At 33.8% G+C, this 18,853-nt stretch overlaps 1 protein-coding gene across 4 annotated transcripts in view; it reads right to left on the bottom strand.

The window, feature by feature from the left end:
- The window catches only part of ARHGAP29 (Rho GTPase activating protein 29), a 68,559-nt gene that overhangs the window by 24,034 nt on the left and 25,672 nt on the right, over positions 1-18,853 (bottom strand). For all 4 annotated transcript variants that reach the window (XM_081305039.1, XM_081305041.1, XM_081305040.1 and 1 more), the window contains 9 exons: positions 17,628-17,724; positions 17,214-17,286; positions 14,186-14,234; positions 13,662-13,799; positions 12,259-12,323; positions 11,725-11,835; positions 11,551-11,631; positions 11,176-11,364; positions 10,348-10,485 (listed from right to left, as the gene is read on the bottom strand). In XM_081305039.1, coding sequence (XP_081161165.1) covers positions 10,348-10,485; positions 11,176-11,364; positions 11,551-11,631; positions 11,725-11,835; positions 12,259-12,323; positions 13,662-13,799; positions 14,186-14,234; positions 17,214-17,286; positions 17,628-17,724 — 941 coding nt within the window. The remainder of the gene's footprint in view (positions 1-10,347; positions 10,486-11,175; positions 11,365-11,550; positions 11,632-11,724; positions 11,836-12,258; positions 12,324-13,661; positions 13,800-14,185; positions 14,235-17,213; positions 17,287-17,627; positions 17,725-18,853) is intronic.

Below are 18,853 nucleotides of genomic sequence, written 5' to 3'. Positions count from 1 at the left end.
AACAATGCAGGACAGCCTAAATATTCAGGAGGACCTAGAGTCATCAGAAAAATGGTCATATAAAGAACTCAAGGAACACCTTAGACAGATGGAATGGAACCTTAAAGAGGATACAAGACAGCAAATTCAAGCAGCGAAAGAACACATTGAGAATGAATTACATAAACAGCTAAAAGAAGAAGTTAAGCATCTTTATCAGGAGATAGAGATTATAAAAAATAATCAAACAATAATTCTAGAAATGAAGGAAACGATAAACCAAATTAAAAACTCAATTGAGAGTATCACTAACAGAGTGGAACAAGTAGAAGCCAGAACGTCAGATAATGAAGACAAAATATATCATCTTGAAAAGAGTCTAGCCAACTCAGATAGGCTGGTAAAAAATCACGAGAAAAACATCCAAGAGTTATGGGATAACATAAAAAAACCAAACTTACGAGTCATCGGGATAGAAGAAGGTACAGAGATTCAAACCAAGGGAATGAGTAACCTGCTGAATGAAATAATTACAGAAAACTTTCCAGAAATAAAAAAGGAAACAGATATACAAATTGAAGATGCATACAGGACACCGAGCACACAAAATCACAGTAGACCAACGCCAAGACACATTGTTATGAAGATATCCAATATACAGAACAAAGAGAAAATATTAAAAGCTACAAGAGAAAGGAGGCAGATTACATTCAGGGGTAAACCAATAAGGTTAACAATGGATTTTTTATCACAGACGCTGAAAGCAAGAAGGTCATGGAACAATGTATTTCAAACACTGAAAGACAATGGATGCCAACCAAGAATTCTGTATCCAGCAAAATTAAGCTTCAGGTATGACAATGAAATAAAAATCTTTCATGATAAAATCGACTTCAAGACTAAGTTAATCAAAAGGGATAAGGAAGGACATTATATACTGTTAAAAGGAACCATTCACCAACAAGACATAACAATTATCAATATTTATGCACCAAATAATGGTGCTGCGACATTCATAAAACAAATTCTCCTCAAGTTCAAGAATCAAATAGACCACAACACAATAATTATGGGTGACTTCAACACACCTCTCTCACCATTGAACAGATCCACCAAACAAAAGTTGAATAAAGAAACTATAGAACTCAATACCACAATCAATAACCTAGACTTAACTGACATATATAGAATATATCAACCATCATCAAATGGATATACTTTTTTCTCAGCAGCACATGGATCCTTCTCAAAAATAGACCATATATTATGCCATAGGGTAACCCTCAGTAAATATAAAGGGGTAGAGATAATACCATGCATCTTATCTGATCATAATGGAATGAAACTGGAAATCAATGATAAAAGAAGGAAGGAAAAATCCTACATCACATGGAAAATGAACAATATGTTACTGAATGATCAATGGGTTACAGAAGACATAAAGAAGGAAATCAAAAAATTCTTAGAGATAAATGAAAATAGAGACACAACATATTGGAATCTATGGGACACAATGAAAGCAGTTTTAAGAGGGAAATTCATCACCTGGTGGTCATTCCTCAAAAAAAGAAAAAAACAACAAATAAATGAGCTCACACTTCATCTCAAAGCCCTAGAAAAGGAAGAGCAAAACAGCAGCAAATGTAGCAGAAGGCAAGAAATAATTAAAATCAGAGCGGAAATCAAGAAAATTGAAACAAAAGAAACTATTGAAAAAATTAACAAAACTAAAAGTTGTTCTTCGAAAAAATAAATAAGATCGACAGACCTTTAGCCATGCTAACAAAGAGAAGAAGAGAGAGAACTCAAATTACTAACATATGGGATGAAAAAGGCAATATCACAACAGATGCTACAGAAATACAGAAGACAATTAGAAATTATTTTGAAAACCTATATTCCAATAAAATAGAAGATAGTGAAGACATCGATAAATTTCTTAAGTCATATGATTTGCCCAGACTGAGTCAGGAAGATACACACAATTTGAACAGACCAATATCAATGGATGAAATTGAAGAAGCAATCAAAAGACTACCAACCAAGAAAAGCCCTGGACCGGATGGGTATACAGTGGAGTTTTACAAAACTTTTAAAGAAGAATTAATACCAATACTTTTTAAGTTATTTCAGGAAATAGAAAAAGAGGGAGCTCTTCCAAATTCATTCTATGAGGCCAACATCACCCTGATTCTGAAACCGGACAAAGACACCTCAAAGAAAGAAAACTACAGACCAATATCTCTAATGAACCTAGATGCAAAAATCCTCAAAAAATTCTGGCGAATCGAATACAAAAACACATCAAAAAAATTGTGCACTATGATCAAGTAGGATTCATCCCTGGGATGCAAGGATGGTTCAATACACGGAAATCAATAAATGTTATTCACCACATCAATAGACTTAAAGATAAGAACCATATGATCATCTCGACAGACGCAGAGAAAGCATTCGACAAAGTACAGCATCCCTTTATGTTCAAAACATTAGAAAAACTAGGGATAACAGGAACTTACCTTGACATTGTAAAAGCTATCTATGCTAAGCCTCAGGCTAGCATCATTCTGAATGGACAAAAGTTGAAGGCATTCCCTCTAAAATCTGGAACAAGACAGGGATGCCCTCTCTCACCACTTCTATTCAATATAGTTCTCAAAACACTGGCCAGAGCAATTAGACAGACAAAAGAAATTAAAGGCATAAAAATAGGAAAAGAAGAACTTACATTATCACTATTTGCGGACAACATGATTCTATACCTAGAAGACCCAAAAGGATCTACAAAGAAACTACTAGAACTAATAAATGAATTCAGCAAAGTGGCAGGATATAAAATCAACACACATAAATCAAAGGCATTTCTGTATATCAGCGACAAAACTTCTGAAACAGAAATGAGGTAAAACACTCCATTCACAATATCCTCAAAAAAAATAAAATACTTGGGAATCAACCTAACAAAAGAGGTGAAAGATTTATACAATGAAAACTACAGAACCCTAAAGAGAGAAGTAGAAGAAGATCTTAGAAGATGGAATAATATACCCTGTTCATGGATAGGCAGAACTAACATTATCAAAATGGCGATATTACCAAAAGTTCTCTATAGGTTTAATGCAATGCCAATCAAAATCCCAACAGCATTTCTTCTAGAAATAGATAAAGCAATCATGAAATTCATATGGAAAAACAAAACACCCAGAATAGCAAAAGCAATTCTAAGCAGGAAGTGTGAATCAGGTGGTATAGCGATACCAGATTTCAAACTATATTACAGAGCAATAGTGACAAAAACAGCATGGTACTGGTACCAAAACAGGCGGGTGGACCAATGGTATAGAATAGAGGACACAGAGACTAATCCACAAAGTTACAACTATCTTATATTTGATAAAGGGGCTAAAAGCATGCAATGGAGGAAGGATAGCATCTTCAACAAATGGTGCTGGGAAAACTGGAAATCCATATGCAACAAAATGAAACTGAATCCCTTTCTCTCACCATGCACAAAAGTTAACTCAAAATGGATCAAGGAGCTTGATATCAAATCAGAGACTCTGCGTCTGATAGAAGAAAAAGTTGGCTCAGATCTACATATTGTGTGGTCGGGCTCCAAATTCCTTAATAGGACACCCATAGCACAAGAGTTAATAACAAGAATCAACAAATGGGACTTACTTAAACTAAAAAGTTTTTTTCTCAGCAAGAGAAACAATAAGAGAGGTAAATAGGGAGCCTACATCCTGGGAACAAATTTTTACTCCTCACACTTCAGATAGAGCCCTAATATCCAGAGTATACAAAGAACTCAAAAAATTAGACAATAAGATAACAAATAACCCAATCAACAAATGGGCCAAGGACCTGAACAGACACTTCTCAGAGGAGGATATACAATCAATCAACAAATACATGAAAAAATGCTCACCATCTCTAGCAGTCAGAGAAATGCAAATCAAAACCACCCTAAGATACCATCTCACTCCAGTAAGATTGGCAGCCACTATGAAGTCAAACAACAAGTGCTGGCGAGGATGTGGAGAAAAGGGTACACTTGTACATTGCTGGTGGGACTGCAAATTGGTGCGCCCAATTTGGAAAGCAGTTTGGAGATTCCTGGGAAAGCTGGGAATGGAACCACCATTTGACCCTGCTATTGCCCTTCTCGGACTATTCCCTGAAGACCTTAAAAGAGCATGCTATAGGGATACTGCCACATCGATGTTCATAGCAGCACAATTCACAATAGCTAGACTGTGGAACCAACCCAGATGCCCTTCAATAGATGAATGGATAAAGAAAAATGTGGCATTTATACACCATGGAATATTACGCAGCACTAAAAAATGACAAAATCATGGAATTTGCAGGGAAATGGATGGCACTAGGGCAGATTATGCTTAGTGAAGCTAGCCAATCCCTAAAAAACAAATACCAAATGTCTTCTTTCATATAATGAGAGCAACTATGAACAGAGTAGGGAGGAAGAGCAGGAAGAAAAGATTAACTTTAAACAGAGACATGAGATGGGAGGGAAAGAGAGAGAAAAGGGAAATTGCATGGAAATGAAGGGAGACCCTCATTGCTATACAAAATTACATACAAGAGGTTGTGAGGGGAATGGGAAAATAAACAAGGAGAGAAATGAATTACAGTAGATGGGGTAGAGAGAGAAGATGTGAGGGAAGGGGAGGAGGGATAGTAGGGGATAGGAAAGGTAGCAGAATACAACAATTACTAATAGGGCATTATGTAAAATTGTGGATGTGTAACCGACGTGATTCTGCAATCTGCATTTGGGGTAAAATTGGGAGTTCATAACCCACTTCAATCTAATGTATGAAATATGATATGTCAAGAGCTTTGTAATGTTGTGAACAACCAATAAAAAAAATAATAATAAAAAAAAGAAAAAAAAACACAACACCAAAAAAAAAACCAAATAACCCAATCAATAAATGGGCTAAGGAACTGAATAGACACCTCACAGAAGAAGAAATACAATTGATTAACAAATATATGAAAAAAATGTTCAATATCTTTAGCAATTAGAGAAATGCAAATCAAAACTACTCTTAGGATTTCATCTCACTTCAGTCAGAATGGCAATTATCAACAATACAAGCAACGATGCAGGCTGGGGTTGTGGTTCAGGGGTACTATGCTTGCCTTGCACGCATGGGGCACGCATGGGGATAGGGGTTCAATCTTCAGCACCACATAAATAAATAAAAAGAATAAAATAAAGGTACTGTATCCATATAAAACTAAAAACAAAAAGGATACAAGCAACAATAAATGTTGGTTGAGAATGAGGGGAAAAGGTACACTTATACATTGCTGGTGGGACTGCAAATTGGCAACCATTATGGAAAGCAGTATGGAAATTCCTCAGAAAACTTGGAATGGAACCACCATTTGACACCATTATCCCACTCCCACACTACAGTGACGCAGCCACATCCATGTTTATACCAGATCAACTCACACAACAGCTAAACTATGGAACCAACCTAGTTGTCCTTTACAGATGAATGGATAAAGAAAATGTGGTATATAATACACACTGGAAAATTACTCAGCCTTAAAGAAGAATGAAATGTTGGCATTTGCTGGTAAATGGATGGAGCTAGAGAATATCATGCTAAGTGAAATAAACCAACCCCAAAAAACTAAAGGCCAAATGTTTTCCCTGATATGTAATGCTAATTCACAATAAAAGGAGGGAGCTAGGCAAGAATAACGTTGCTTTAGATTAGGTAGAAGGGAGTGAAGGGAGGGGAGGGGATATGGGGTTAGGAAGAACAGTAGGAATGAACTGGACATTATTTCCCTATGTGCATATATGACTACACGACTGGTGTGATTCTACATCATATACAACCATTTATATATGATGTGTCAAACTGCATGCTACTGTCATGTATAACTAATTAGAACATATTTTTTAAAAAAAGAAAAAGAAAAAAATATATACCAATATCTTTTAATATAACAAAATATTAGCAACTGAATCTAGCTATATATAAGAGGAACAATACATCACAAACAAGAGGCGCTAATCCCAGGAATGCAAGGCCAGATCAACACTCAAGTAACAATTTAATTCACCACACTAATGGGCTAAAAGAAGATAGACCACATGATTACATTAAATGATATAGAAAAATATTTTATACATTCCAACATTTATTCATGATAAAATTCTTAGCAAACTAGCAAAAGGAAAAATTCCTTCATCAGACTTAAGGGTATCTTCAAATATCTTACAGTATCACCATATTTAATGGTGAAAGACCTAAATATCTTTCCCTCTGCTGGAGAATAAGACAAGGATGTCATCTCTTAACTCTCTTACTTGACAGTGGGACCCCATTCAACAGGGAGCCCCATCTAGTGCAATAAGAAAATAAATAAACAAAAGAAATGCACACTGTAAAGGAAAATATAAAGCTGTTCTCAATTGCAGATAATGTGATTTTCTACATAGAAAACTCTAAACCAAAAGCTCCTAAAACAAAGTGAGTTTATCGAGGTTGCAAGAAATAAGACCAATATAAAGAAATTAATAATATTTCTAAGTATTATTAAACAATTGGAACTCTCAAGTGTATGTGTACAAAAATCATTCACAATAACACATATACAAGATTTAAATTCAACAAAATCTGTAAAAGATTTATATGTTGAATACTACAAAATGCTGATTTTTTAAAAAACAATAACCTAAATAAATGGAAAAATACGTTCATGTATTTAAAAAGATGAGACATATACAATCAATTTTCTATAATATCATCAAAGAATTAATAAAATTTCAATAAAAATGTTAGCAATTTTTTTTTGATAAACACAATATGATTCTACATTTTAATGGCAAGTGAAAGGATTTTAAACACAAACAATTCTGAAAAAGAATAAAAAGTGTAAGACTCAAAATACCTGGATTTAAGACTTGGCTTAAAGCAATTGAATCAAGATATTAGGGTTTCTGAAAAAGGATAAACAAATACATTAATGGAATAAAGAGGAGAGTCCAGAAACTGACACACACAATGTGGTCAAGTGATTTTTTTTTTTTTTTTTTTTGAAGATGTAAAGGCAATTTAAAGGAAATGGCACAGTGTTTTCAACTAATGGTATAAGAACAAGCAGACATCTACATTAACCATGTTTTTTATTTTCTATATTATATATTTTGATGTCTAAAAAAAAAAAAAAAAAAAAAAGAATGCTCGCCAGGGAGAGACTGCTCCTTCTTGAGATAGACAACTCTTAAAATAGCCAAGGACTCAGCAGGGATGACATAATTCACATGCAAACCAAGGAGTCCCAAGTTTGTAGCCCCAACTGACTCCCAATCTAACTCTTACCTCAAGCCAACTATTTTGACCCTGTATCATCCCAAGGTCAGGTATCAAACAACTAGAGACCATCCCTATGTCCAAAGCCCACCAGAATTATTCAAACTAGCCAATTCTAAATTGTTTGCCCCCTTTGCCTCTCCTGAGGAAACCCCAATAAAGACTCCAACTTAGCTTTCCTTTCACTCCTGCATCTGCCTGACAAACCTGCTATGATAAGTCCCCTTCTCTTCAGAAAATGTAAGCAATAAATTCTTCTATGAATGGCATTGACCACTCTGTGTTGGTACTCAATCACTTCCATAAGTTGAAATTCCACAAGTACAATTTTAATATAACATCTAAATGCTAAAAATCAAACCTCAATCTATACCTCTTATGAAAATCAAAAGGAAATCAGTAGAGAAAAGGGACCAGAGGAAGGGAAGAAAGGAAGGGAAAAGGCAATTGGTAGGGAATGATATTGCCAAACTATTTTGTTATATTGTATGAATATATGAATATGCAACCACAAATCCCACCATATGTACAGTTATCAAGCTCCAATTTAAAAAAATGGAAAAAAAATAAATCAAAATGGATTATCAATCAATCTATCTATCTATCTATCTATCTATCTATCTATCTATTTCTTTTGTGGTGCTAGACTGAATCAAAATGGATTATCTATCAATCTATCTATCTATCTATCTATCTATCTATCTATCTATCTATTTCTTTTGTGGTGCTAGACTGAATCAAAATGGATTATCTATCTATCTATCTATCTATCTATCTATCTATCTATCTATCTATCTATTTCTTTTGTGGTGCTAGACTGAACCTAGGGCCTTAGGCATGCAAGGCAAGCACTCTACCAACTGAGCCATATCCCCAGCCCTGGATCATATATCTAAATGTACAATAACACAATTTTGTCAGGCACCATGGTGCGTGCCTATAATCCCAGCAATTTAGGAGGCTCAGACAGGAGGAGCCTTGCAATTTCCAGGCTAGCCTCCTATCTTAGTGAGATCCTGTTTCACAATAAAAGGACTGGGGATGTAGCTCAGTGGGAAAGAGCTCCTGGGTTTAATCCACAGGTTAAAAAATAATTAATAATAAAATCCATAAAATTTTTAGGAGTAAACTTTGTGACCTTGGGTTAGATGAAGTTTCCTTATCCTTAGATATAACATCAAAAACATGACCCATAAAAGAAGAAAATAATAAGCTAGACTCCATCAAAATTAAAACTTTTTCCTCCCTGAAAGACATTGCTAAAAGTATAAAAAGAAGCTGTGAATGGGAGAAACTACATGCAAGCTCAACAACAAAAAAACAAACATCAATAAAAAATTAAAGATATGCAAAATACAGATTACAAATGAGCCCTTTAAAAAAATTAATATCATTAGTCATTCTGGAAACACAAATTGAAGCCAAAATTAGATAACACTACTCATCTATTAAAACAGCTAAAATTTAAAAACAAGAAATGACAAATGTCAAGGACACAGAATAACTGGAATTCTCATGCACCACTGATTAGAGCCACTCTGGAAAATAGTTTGGCAGCTCTTATTAAGTTAAACATTCATTTAGCATACCAATCAGTAAACCCACTTCTCTGTTATTTAAAATAATGCAAACATATTTAACAAAAGCCTGTAAATAAATATTCTTGTAGCTCTATTCATAATTACCCCAAATGAGAAACAACACAAATGTCCAACTGATAAATGAATAAACACTGTGGTACAGTCATATAATGGACTACTATTCAACAATACAAAGAAACAACACAAATGTCCAACTGGTAAATGAATAAACACTGTGGTATAGTCATATGATGGACTACTATTCAACAATACAAACTACTGATATATTAATAACATTGGTGACTTTCAAAGGCATTAGGCTGTGTAAAAGAAGCTTATTTCCAAAGGTTACCTACTATATGATTACATTTATATGACATTCTGGAAAAGAATTTATTTTTTTCTTTTTTTGGGGGGGGGCACTGGGGATTGAACTGACCAGGGTCTTGTACATGCTAGGCAGATATTCTACCGCCAAGCTATATACTTTCTGAGCCCATTTATTTTGACATAGGTTCTCACTAAGTTGCCCAGGCTGCCCTTGAGTTTGGACATCCTCCTGCCTCAGCCTTCTGAGTAGCCGGTATGGCAGGTATGTACCACTGCACCTGCCACAACAGTATATACATATGTATACGTGTGTGTTTTCTCTTTTTTTTAACTGGGGATTGAACCCAGGGGCACTTTACCACTGAGCTACATCACCAGCCTTTTTGAGACAGGGCCTCGCTAAGTTGTTTAAGACCTTCCTAAGTTTCCCAGGCTGGCCTTGAACTTGCTATCCTTCTGCCTCAGCCTCCTGAGTCACTGGGATTATAGGCATGCACTATAGTGCCCAGCAAAAGAATATCTTTAAAGTGATGAAGTTGTTCTGAATCTTGACTCTGGTGACAGGTACAAAAATTTATTTGTGTGTGAAAACGTATAAACTGTATGCCAAGAAGGTTTTGAATATGTAAATATTTTACAAAAAAAACATTTTAAAGAGATAATGAAAACAAATGCAGGCTGAATGCTTTGTCTTCAAATATATCACCGCGTCCAATTTTAATATTTAGTTTTACTCAAATTTTGAAGAATAGATCTCTCTTCTGTCACTTAGCTCACAGAAGTTGCAAGGTTAAATCACATTTGTCAACCAAGGCAAAAAGACAATGGTTTAGAGGCAATTTCAAACTCTCACAGTTAGGTAAATCATGAATCAAGGGGACATGGAAGGGAGACAGATCCAAAATAAATCAAACTATGTCACTAACGAAAATGAAAAGCCAATCTTTAAACATGTTCTAAAGCTCTCAGAATTTAAATCTCATAAGAAACAACTTATCAGGCATCTCTCTCCCTTCTGCAGATAAGATGGCTTTTTTCCTCCTGCATTGCCTTTAAATTATTACTGAATTATTACTGAAGAAATCACTTACAGCTTTAAGGGTAAGATCACACTGGAAAACAAGTGTCCTGAGTTGTGTTAAAATCTCTCTTTTGGTGTTTTCTAGATCGTTTCGTCTTTCTTCAACATTTGTTACACAAACTTTGTAGAGTTCATTTGCTTCTTCTACCTTCAGGAATACCACAGGAGAAAAATAAAAAAGAACATAACACTGATCACCAGAATTTACATTTTAAAATAAATACTTATTGTAGAAATAGTCTATGTTTTAAATGGAAAACTTCTAAATATAACAAATATTAATCATTCTGGTGAGTGACTCAAGTATACTTGGCTTTAATGAATATTCAAGCACAATTTACAATTAGTATATTGTCTATAAAGTAAGTGTTCACTTCTATTTAAATTAGCATTTTCTATTTTATTTACTGTTTCTCTTACAAAATTTGTTTATCAAACTATATTTTTAATAAATAACACAAAATTTTAGTTTATACTTGCTAGTAGGTGCTGGAATTAGCACTTGCCTAAAAGGTGAACTTTCTGAAAAAAAATCAAGTAAAAAATATTAAACTACTGCTTTAAAATAATTCTTTCACAAATGAAACCCCAAATTCTTAAGTCTCTTAGCATAGTCATTCTCAAGTATGGATCTCCACCAGCATTGCTGGGGAACTTGTTAGTAAAATATTGTTTGGGTCTCACCCTTGACCTACTTACTCTATACTCAACTCTGAAGTGGGCCCAGCAGGCTTCTTGAATAAGCCTCCTAGATAATCCCAAAATATATTGCAAGTTTAAGAACAAACCCTTTGCAGATTATTGCTAATTGAATTTTCAAATAACAAAAAAATATTACTTTTTGAAGTGCTTCCTCTTCCAACCTTCGCTTTTTTTCTAGTTGCTTATTGAGATTTTTTGCTAATCCACCACTTGAGCATTGATGCTCTTCTTCTGCACGAAACATGGAAGATTTTGCTTTTTCATATTCATCTTGACGTTGTATGCATAACAATTTTGCCTTTTTGAGAGCAGTTTCTGTTTCAAGCTATACAGAAAACAGTAATATTAAATCAAGAATTTGAAAGAAACCCTACTATACAAGTTTCTTTAGCATATTCAGGAAGACAGTTAAGCAGTATTTTAGAAAACTAGAGTAAGGTAGATGTTATATAATATAGATGATTTTTAGATGTTCACAAACAGGTACATGAACTTCCAGTATAATACTAACCATTTTATTTTGTTCCTGTTTCCAAAGTTCCTTTATTTCTTTCCTTTGTTTTTCCATTTCATTTTTCCTCCCCAGTAGAGGCTGTCAAGGATATTTTAAAAAAAGAAAAAGAAAAAAGTTGTTTTCTAAAGATATGCTATTAAAAAAAAATCGTACATATATAAATTATTTTACCTGTACAAACTTGTTGGCTTGGAGAGCTGCAATTGTTTGTTGTAAAAGGTGACTGTTCTTTATGTCATTGAGGAGAGCACTGGTAAATAGAGACTGTAGTGGCATAAACTCCTAGAATTTAAAATTAAGAAGTAAATTATACATTATACATTTACTAGAATTATACATTTACTAGAATTCCAGATGCACATAGTGATCTTCAAAAAGAGAAACTTAAGTTTAGATTTTTTTCTCCCAGAAAAATGACTATATAGGAACACAATTATGAGAAAAATACTAAAGAAAGTTAATTATAAATTAGAAAATTAGCAGCCATCACACTAATCAATATTGGTATAAAATTGTGAATTTCCTAGTTTTTTTCATAATTAACAGCCATATAAATTTAAAAGGATTTTATTTGTCAATAAAAAGATTGGCAATTAAGTTTATTTCCTCTTTTAATTGAAATTTTATGATTTTACAAGGCACTATCTGGGAGCTCATCTGACTAATCTCCTGTGATAGAACCCCTAAAATTCACACAACACTTACCTGTAGTCCAATGTTAGCTCTAGTTGCTTCTGCCAACTTTACAATATTTCTGGTGGACTCCAATTCTGAAAAGATTAAAAAAGGTATCAGAAAGCAAAATTAACTAATTTCTTTCCTCCATTCTCTATTTATATTTCTCCAATTGAAAAGTGATTACAAGCTAGGAATAACGGTGTGTGTCCCAGCAGCTCAGGAGGCTGAGGCAGGAGGATTGCCAAGTTCAAAATCAGCTTCAGCAATTTAGCAAGGTCTTAAGCAACTTATCGAGATTCTGTTTCAAAGTAAAAAATAAAAAGAGGTTGGGAATGTGCTTCAGTGGTTGAGTACTTCTGGGGTTTAATCCCTGGTGCCCCCCAACAAATAAGAAAAGAAAAAAGTGATTACACATACTAGTGTGCATCCTGATAAAATGCAGTAATTCTTAATTTTAAGTGCTCATCAGAATCAATTGGGAAACTTTTTCAAAATACACTTGACTGTACTTTACCTCTCTGAGAAATGGAACCTAGGCCTTTGTACTGTCCTTTTTTAAGATTATTCGAGTGATTCTAATTAGCATTCCCTATTAAAAATAAATAACACAGTGGAAAGAGCACAGGCTTTGCTAGATTCTATTTTCTTCCAGTTATGCTCTATGACCTTAAGTAAATCTGATATATGACCTTAGGAAAATCACTTATTTGTTTTATCTGTAAATGGGGCTAAGAATTCTTGTCTTGCCTACTTCCCAGGGTTTTGTAGGACTAAATGAGATAATGCATATTAAAAATTTTTTTCAACTATAAAATTCTAGGTAATATTAGCTGTTAAGATGTTTCTTGGAGCTGGAGCTGTACCTCGGTGGTGGTAGCATATACTGTGCTTGCCCAGCCTGCATGATGTGCTGGGTTAATCCCCAGCATGGGCTGGGGGTGGGGATGTTTCTTCTAAGCTTTCACTGCCTTCTGCTGAAACATCTATTGTTGCGTTTATCTCCTTTAACCATGTTATCTGATTGTATTTCTTTTCACCCTTTAGAATGTGACTTCTAGGTCTAATGGTCGACCCACAGTAACTCTTCAACAAGTATATCTAGTGTAGGAAAAAAGGGGAGAGAACTGAACAACAGCAGAGGAGGTAGAGAGGGAAGATGGGAGGGGAGGGGAGGGGAGGGGGGATAGTAGGGGATAGGAAAGGTAGCAGAATACAACAGTCACTAATATGCCATTATTTAATAATGTGAGTATGTAACAGTTCTGTAATGTTTTGAACAATCAATTAAAAAAAAGTCTATTTCAAGAAGAGAAAATGAATAATGAAACAACTAATTTGTTATCATAAATACTTAGTCTATAGAAAATGAATCATAAACAATTTAGTTCTTACACTCCATAGTTAATCAGATGCTCCAAAAGACAACTCACCCAGATTAAGCTTTTTTTCAACCCATGTCACTATGTTCTTTGTATATTTTGACCATGTTTTAGCATATGACAAGGCCAATTCAATAGAGTCAGTGTTTTTTAACAGCACATTGTCTAATTCTATAGGAGAAAAATTTCCTGAAAAGAAAAATATCAGAGTAAGTATTTGTTAAATATAGTCTATAATAATTCTAAACAAAGCAGCATTCAGACAAACTTATAATTATAGGGCACGATTTAAACAAAATGATTTCAAATTATATTTTATCTTAATATATATTTCTATTATTCAAGTTACAAGCCTTATATTCTTGATAAGTCTACATCATCAAATTATTTATCTGCTCAACTGGGGTTTTCCTCTTAAGTTTTACACATAACACTTTATATGTCATTATGCACTAAAAAAATGAGTATACTAGGTAAAATATGTTACTAATCAAGAAGTGATACAGTAATCCAAACCACTTATTGAAAGAAACTGCAAAATGTTTAACAAAAGTTATAAGTACATTGAGTATTACCTTTTTCACTGGATGACTCGACTGAGTCCACAGAAATATTTTCAAAAGACTTTACAACATGGAAGAAAAAAAAATTAAGATTAGTGCAGAAGACAACAAATCTCTGCTTCAGAAAATTTTTACCCTAATTTGTTACTTTGACATAATTCCTGCCAAAGAATTTCAAGTATTTAAAACCTTTCAAAGGGCCTGAGAAGTCTGTTTAAATACCAGAACACTTTCTAACAATTACATGGATTTTTACCACAAAAGGTCTTAAGCTCCAAGCAAGAATGAACAATCTCATTGTTTACTAACAGCATAAGTTAACATGCATGAATCTATGCAAAACTTTAAATTCTGCATATTCCTAAAATATCAGGAAGTCAAAGAAGTGATCTAAATAGATTGCTATCTAAATAGAAGATATAGATCTGCCTTGTCCAGCTCATCTTTTACCATTTTATTATATGATAAGCACATCCTTGAAAATTTGTTGGACAGCTTAGCACAGAACTTTCTGTAAAGATGCAAATATGTAATATCCTATATGGTAGCTATTAACTACATTGTAGCTACTTACTTGAACATTTTTAAATTATTTATTTATTTATTTGTTCATTCTAATTTGTTATATGTGACAGCAGAATGCATCTCAGTTCATATCACACATATAGAGCACAACTTTTCATATCTCTGGTTGTACACAAAGTAGAGTCACACCATTAGTTTCTTCATACATTACTTGAGCATTTTAAAAGTATTTATTATGACTAAGAAGCAAATTTTTACTTTTATTCAATTATTAATTAATTTTAAAGAACTAGATGTGACTAGTGGCTACCATATTAGCAGGCTAGAACACTACATCTATCAAAATTTTTAAATCTTACACATATTTCATCTACTTGGTTGGGCAATACAAGGTATATAGGGATTCAATGCAAAAGGGATCAAAAAGAGGTGGGTCTCAAGTCCAGCTCCATTATTCACTTTATGACATGGGATTACACATTTAAATTCGCCTAACTTTAGTTTGCCCTTCTGTAAAATGGAGTTAAGAACACTATATTCATAAGGCTGTTTTAAGAATCAAGATGATATAATGTTATTAGCACAGTACAGGGTATATAGTAAGCACTATTAAAATGAATTGCAGCTATTATTTTTAAATTATATTTTTCAAAAACCTTCATCAAACAAAGTAATTTTATTATTAGGATTATATCATCTTCAGCTTTTTAATCTTAATCTCTAGGGAAAATTAAAACTTCGAAAAAAGAAAAAGAAGACACAAATTTTTTTAAGAAGGGGAAAATTATTTTTCTATTAAAAGTCAGTATAGTATGTGCCCACATTTGAGAAGCAGGAATAGGAAATATGATCATACCTAAAATTTAAATTGTTCAGAGCGCTGCTACACATGTTAAAGTTTTATTTTCTTCTGAAGAATCAGTAACAATTTTAAAAGGTAAAATTGAGGAAGAAACATGAATAACAGTAAAATATTTGACAATTTTAAGACTCTTCCTTATTCTTATCCATGGATGATTTTAGAAACAGTCCTAATCATTTTTGCAATATTATAATACATGTACACCAAGTGCTTTAAGCATTCATGCTTATATTTTGTATCATTTAAAGAATGATCATAGGTTTTATTTTGGGGGCGTTGAGAGTAGCAGGGATTGAACCTGGGGTACTTAACCACTGAAATAAATCCCTGGCCCTTTTTATTTTATTTTATTTTGGTTTTTTGGTTCTGAGGATTGAACTCAGGGACACTTAACCACTGAGGTACAACCACAGCACTTTTCTGTATTTTATTTATAGGCAAAGCCTCACTGAGTTGCTTAGGGCCTTGCTAAATTGCTGAGGCTAGCTTTGAACTCCGGGTCCTCCTGCCTCAGCCTAACAAGCCACCAGGATTACAGGCATGTGCTAACCACTCCTGGCAGCCCTTTTCATTGTTTATTTTATTTTGAGACAAAGTCTTGCTAAATGGCTGAGGCTAGCTTTGAACTTGTGCTCTTCCTACCTCAGCCTCCTAAATTGCTGGGGTTACAGGCACACACTACTATACCAGCTTAACTTTTTATATTATTTTTATATAATACAAGTACCTGGCACATTTGTAGAAATCCTTTTTGGATCTGATCAATCCGTTTTTTGTTGTTGTGGAACCAGGGATTAAACCGAGGGGCACTTAACCACTGCACCACATCTCCAGCCCTTTTTTTAAATTTTGAGACAGGGCATTGCTAATGGATCAGATGATTTTTAACAGAAATTATCAACACATGTCCCTGAGGGAGTATGTTTAAATATCTTTCATTAAGTGAAAAAAATAATCAGTCAACTGAAAATATTCCTACTATTATAGATCTTTTTTTAAATACCTTTATTTTTTACTTATGAATATGCGATACTGAAAATCGAACCCAGTGCCTCACATATGCTAGGCAAGCACTCTATCATTCAGCCACAATCCCAGCCTCCACTATTATAGATCTTTATTATTCCAAAGAAAATTTTCTTCCAATTAGAAATCATAACCCCAATCCTATGACAAAAGTATAGGGATGCTGGTAGGGAGAATTAAGACCTACAGGGTTAACAAGTGTTTCCTGGCAAAAACAAAACAAAACAAAACAAAAACCCAAATTGTATGATATGTGAGATTACCACCCTCATTACTTTTTCCATTTCCCCCCGCCCAAGTTTCACCAGTCTCAAAATCTGTGCCAAAGTCCGTAGGGAAAAAAGGTTAAAAATCCCTTCTAAAATTTTAGACCTTATACCATATGGATTCATTGTATGTTATAAATTATCAGGCACGCCCTTTTAATAGTTCAGTCCACTTAAAAAGTATTACCAAATACTGCTCCAGAAACTGATCATATTTTAAATGAGTTGGTCTGGTTTTCTTGCCATATTATGGTAATTTATAAACTTAACTATGAAGGAGTAATTCTGAGATTAAGATTAGAAAATAAATGAAATGCTTAGTTAAAAATATAAAAGGCTTCACTCAGACCAAACAACTTACCTTATTTTCCCGAGAAACAGGCAGTCGTAACAATGCATCATTGCTTACATCTCCCATAAGGAAGTTTGTAAGGCTATCCAGGGAGGTTAAAAAAAAAAAAGACATATTATTATGCTTCTTTGTCACAGGCTTTACAATCATATCATCTAGGAAAATCTGTTTTAAGGAAGAACATGATTAAAAACTCCTAGAAATCTATTCACATGAATCAGTTACTTGCAAATGAATGTAGCTTCTAAATAGTTATAAAGACACCTCCAAATACTTTAATAGAACAACAAAGAATGTGTCTTTTTCAAAGTTGTGATAATATGTTACAATAATTAATACTTTAGTTTCTATGGATTTTACAGGCAATATATATACTGAAACACACTTAGGCCGAGTACCTTTAAAAGACAGTCCTTTACTTACACATTCCCAAAGGTAAATGCCAAAGTTTCAATGGAAGAAAACACTTCTCGGAATAGATCTTTTTTGTTTTCTTCATTAACTTCTGTAAAATTCACAGCTGTAGGGAAAGGTTTGTTACAATAAATGAGGGAGACAATATTTGAATATAGATTCATACAAAATCATTTACTCCTTTAAAAATTTACCAGTACTTCATTAAAAGATTCAGAAAGTGAAAAGGCTATACAAAACAAGAGGATATTCAGGTATTCATTAAGGAAATCATAAAAAATCAGTTGCATGAAAGTAGTTGGCATTCCAAACTCCCTAATTTATGCTTTACATAATTTGACACATATAAAAAGTTACTTAGTGGGAAATTAATCTGTCTTGGAGGCAGAGTCTGTTACACCAGACCTCTTTATCAAGAGTGTTCTGTGCTATTTTCTTTTGCTTACTGCTTTCTGGTATTTTTAAAAACAGTTAAAGACACTATGGCTCACTGAAATCATTAGGAAGCACATATTTACTATGAACCACCAATAACTGAAATTTTATATACATTTATATATTTGTATATATAAAACCTATAACAAGATATCACATTTTTTAAAAATCCAGTGCTTTAGAAAACTTAAATTCCTATTTATTTATAGTTGCTCAAAATAGGTTCTTGGGCCCTGAGATCTAGGTTAATTGACATAGAGCTGTCTTTTGTTTATAATAGAGACATTTTGCACTTTGTTAATGCAAATTATGAAACAACTAAAACAGTTTCTTCTAACTTCTACATGCACCCTTGATAAAAGCCCAAACACAATTTACTAAGACAAAATCTGAAGGTTGAATTGGCTTTTTTCCTTTAAGTAAATAAACCATGTGACTCAGGCTGGTAATAAGGCAAATAGTTCCATGTATCCTACCCTCTCTAGTATCCATACCAGTAAAGTGCAGGTAGAGAAACCATGTGGAAAAGAAGCCATCCTCTCCTTTACCAATCGTTTTTAATCTTGGATGGGGATTCTTAAAAACAAAGTCAGCCCCATCACCAAAGATTCAGATTTGAAAAGTCTGTAGTAGCTGGGTGTAGTGGTACATGCCTGTAATCCCAGTGGCTTGAGAAGCTAAGGTGGGAAGATCCTGAGTTTAAAGCCAGCCTCAGAAACTGAGAGAAGTACTACGGAACTTAATCAGACCCTGTCTTTAAATAAAATATAAAAAACGGCTGGGAATCTGGCTCAGTGGTT

This window comes from Spermophilus citellus (assembly GCF_964194105.1).
Source record: "Spermophilus citellus genome assembly, chromosome: 9".
In the NCBI taxonomy this organism is placed as follows: Eukaryota; Metazoa; Chordata; class Mammalia; order Rodentia; family Sciuridae; genus Spermophilus; species Spermophilus citellus.
This window is presented reverse-complemented; position numbering and strand designations above follow the sequence as displayed.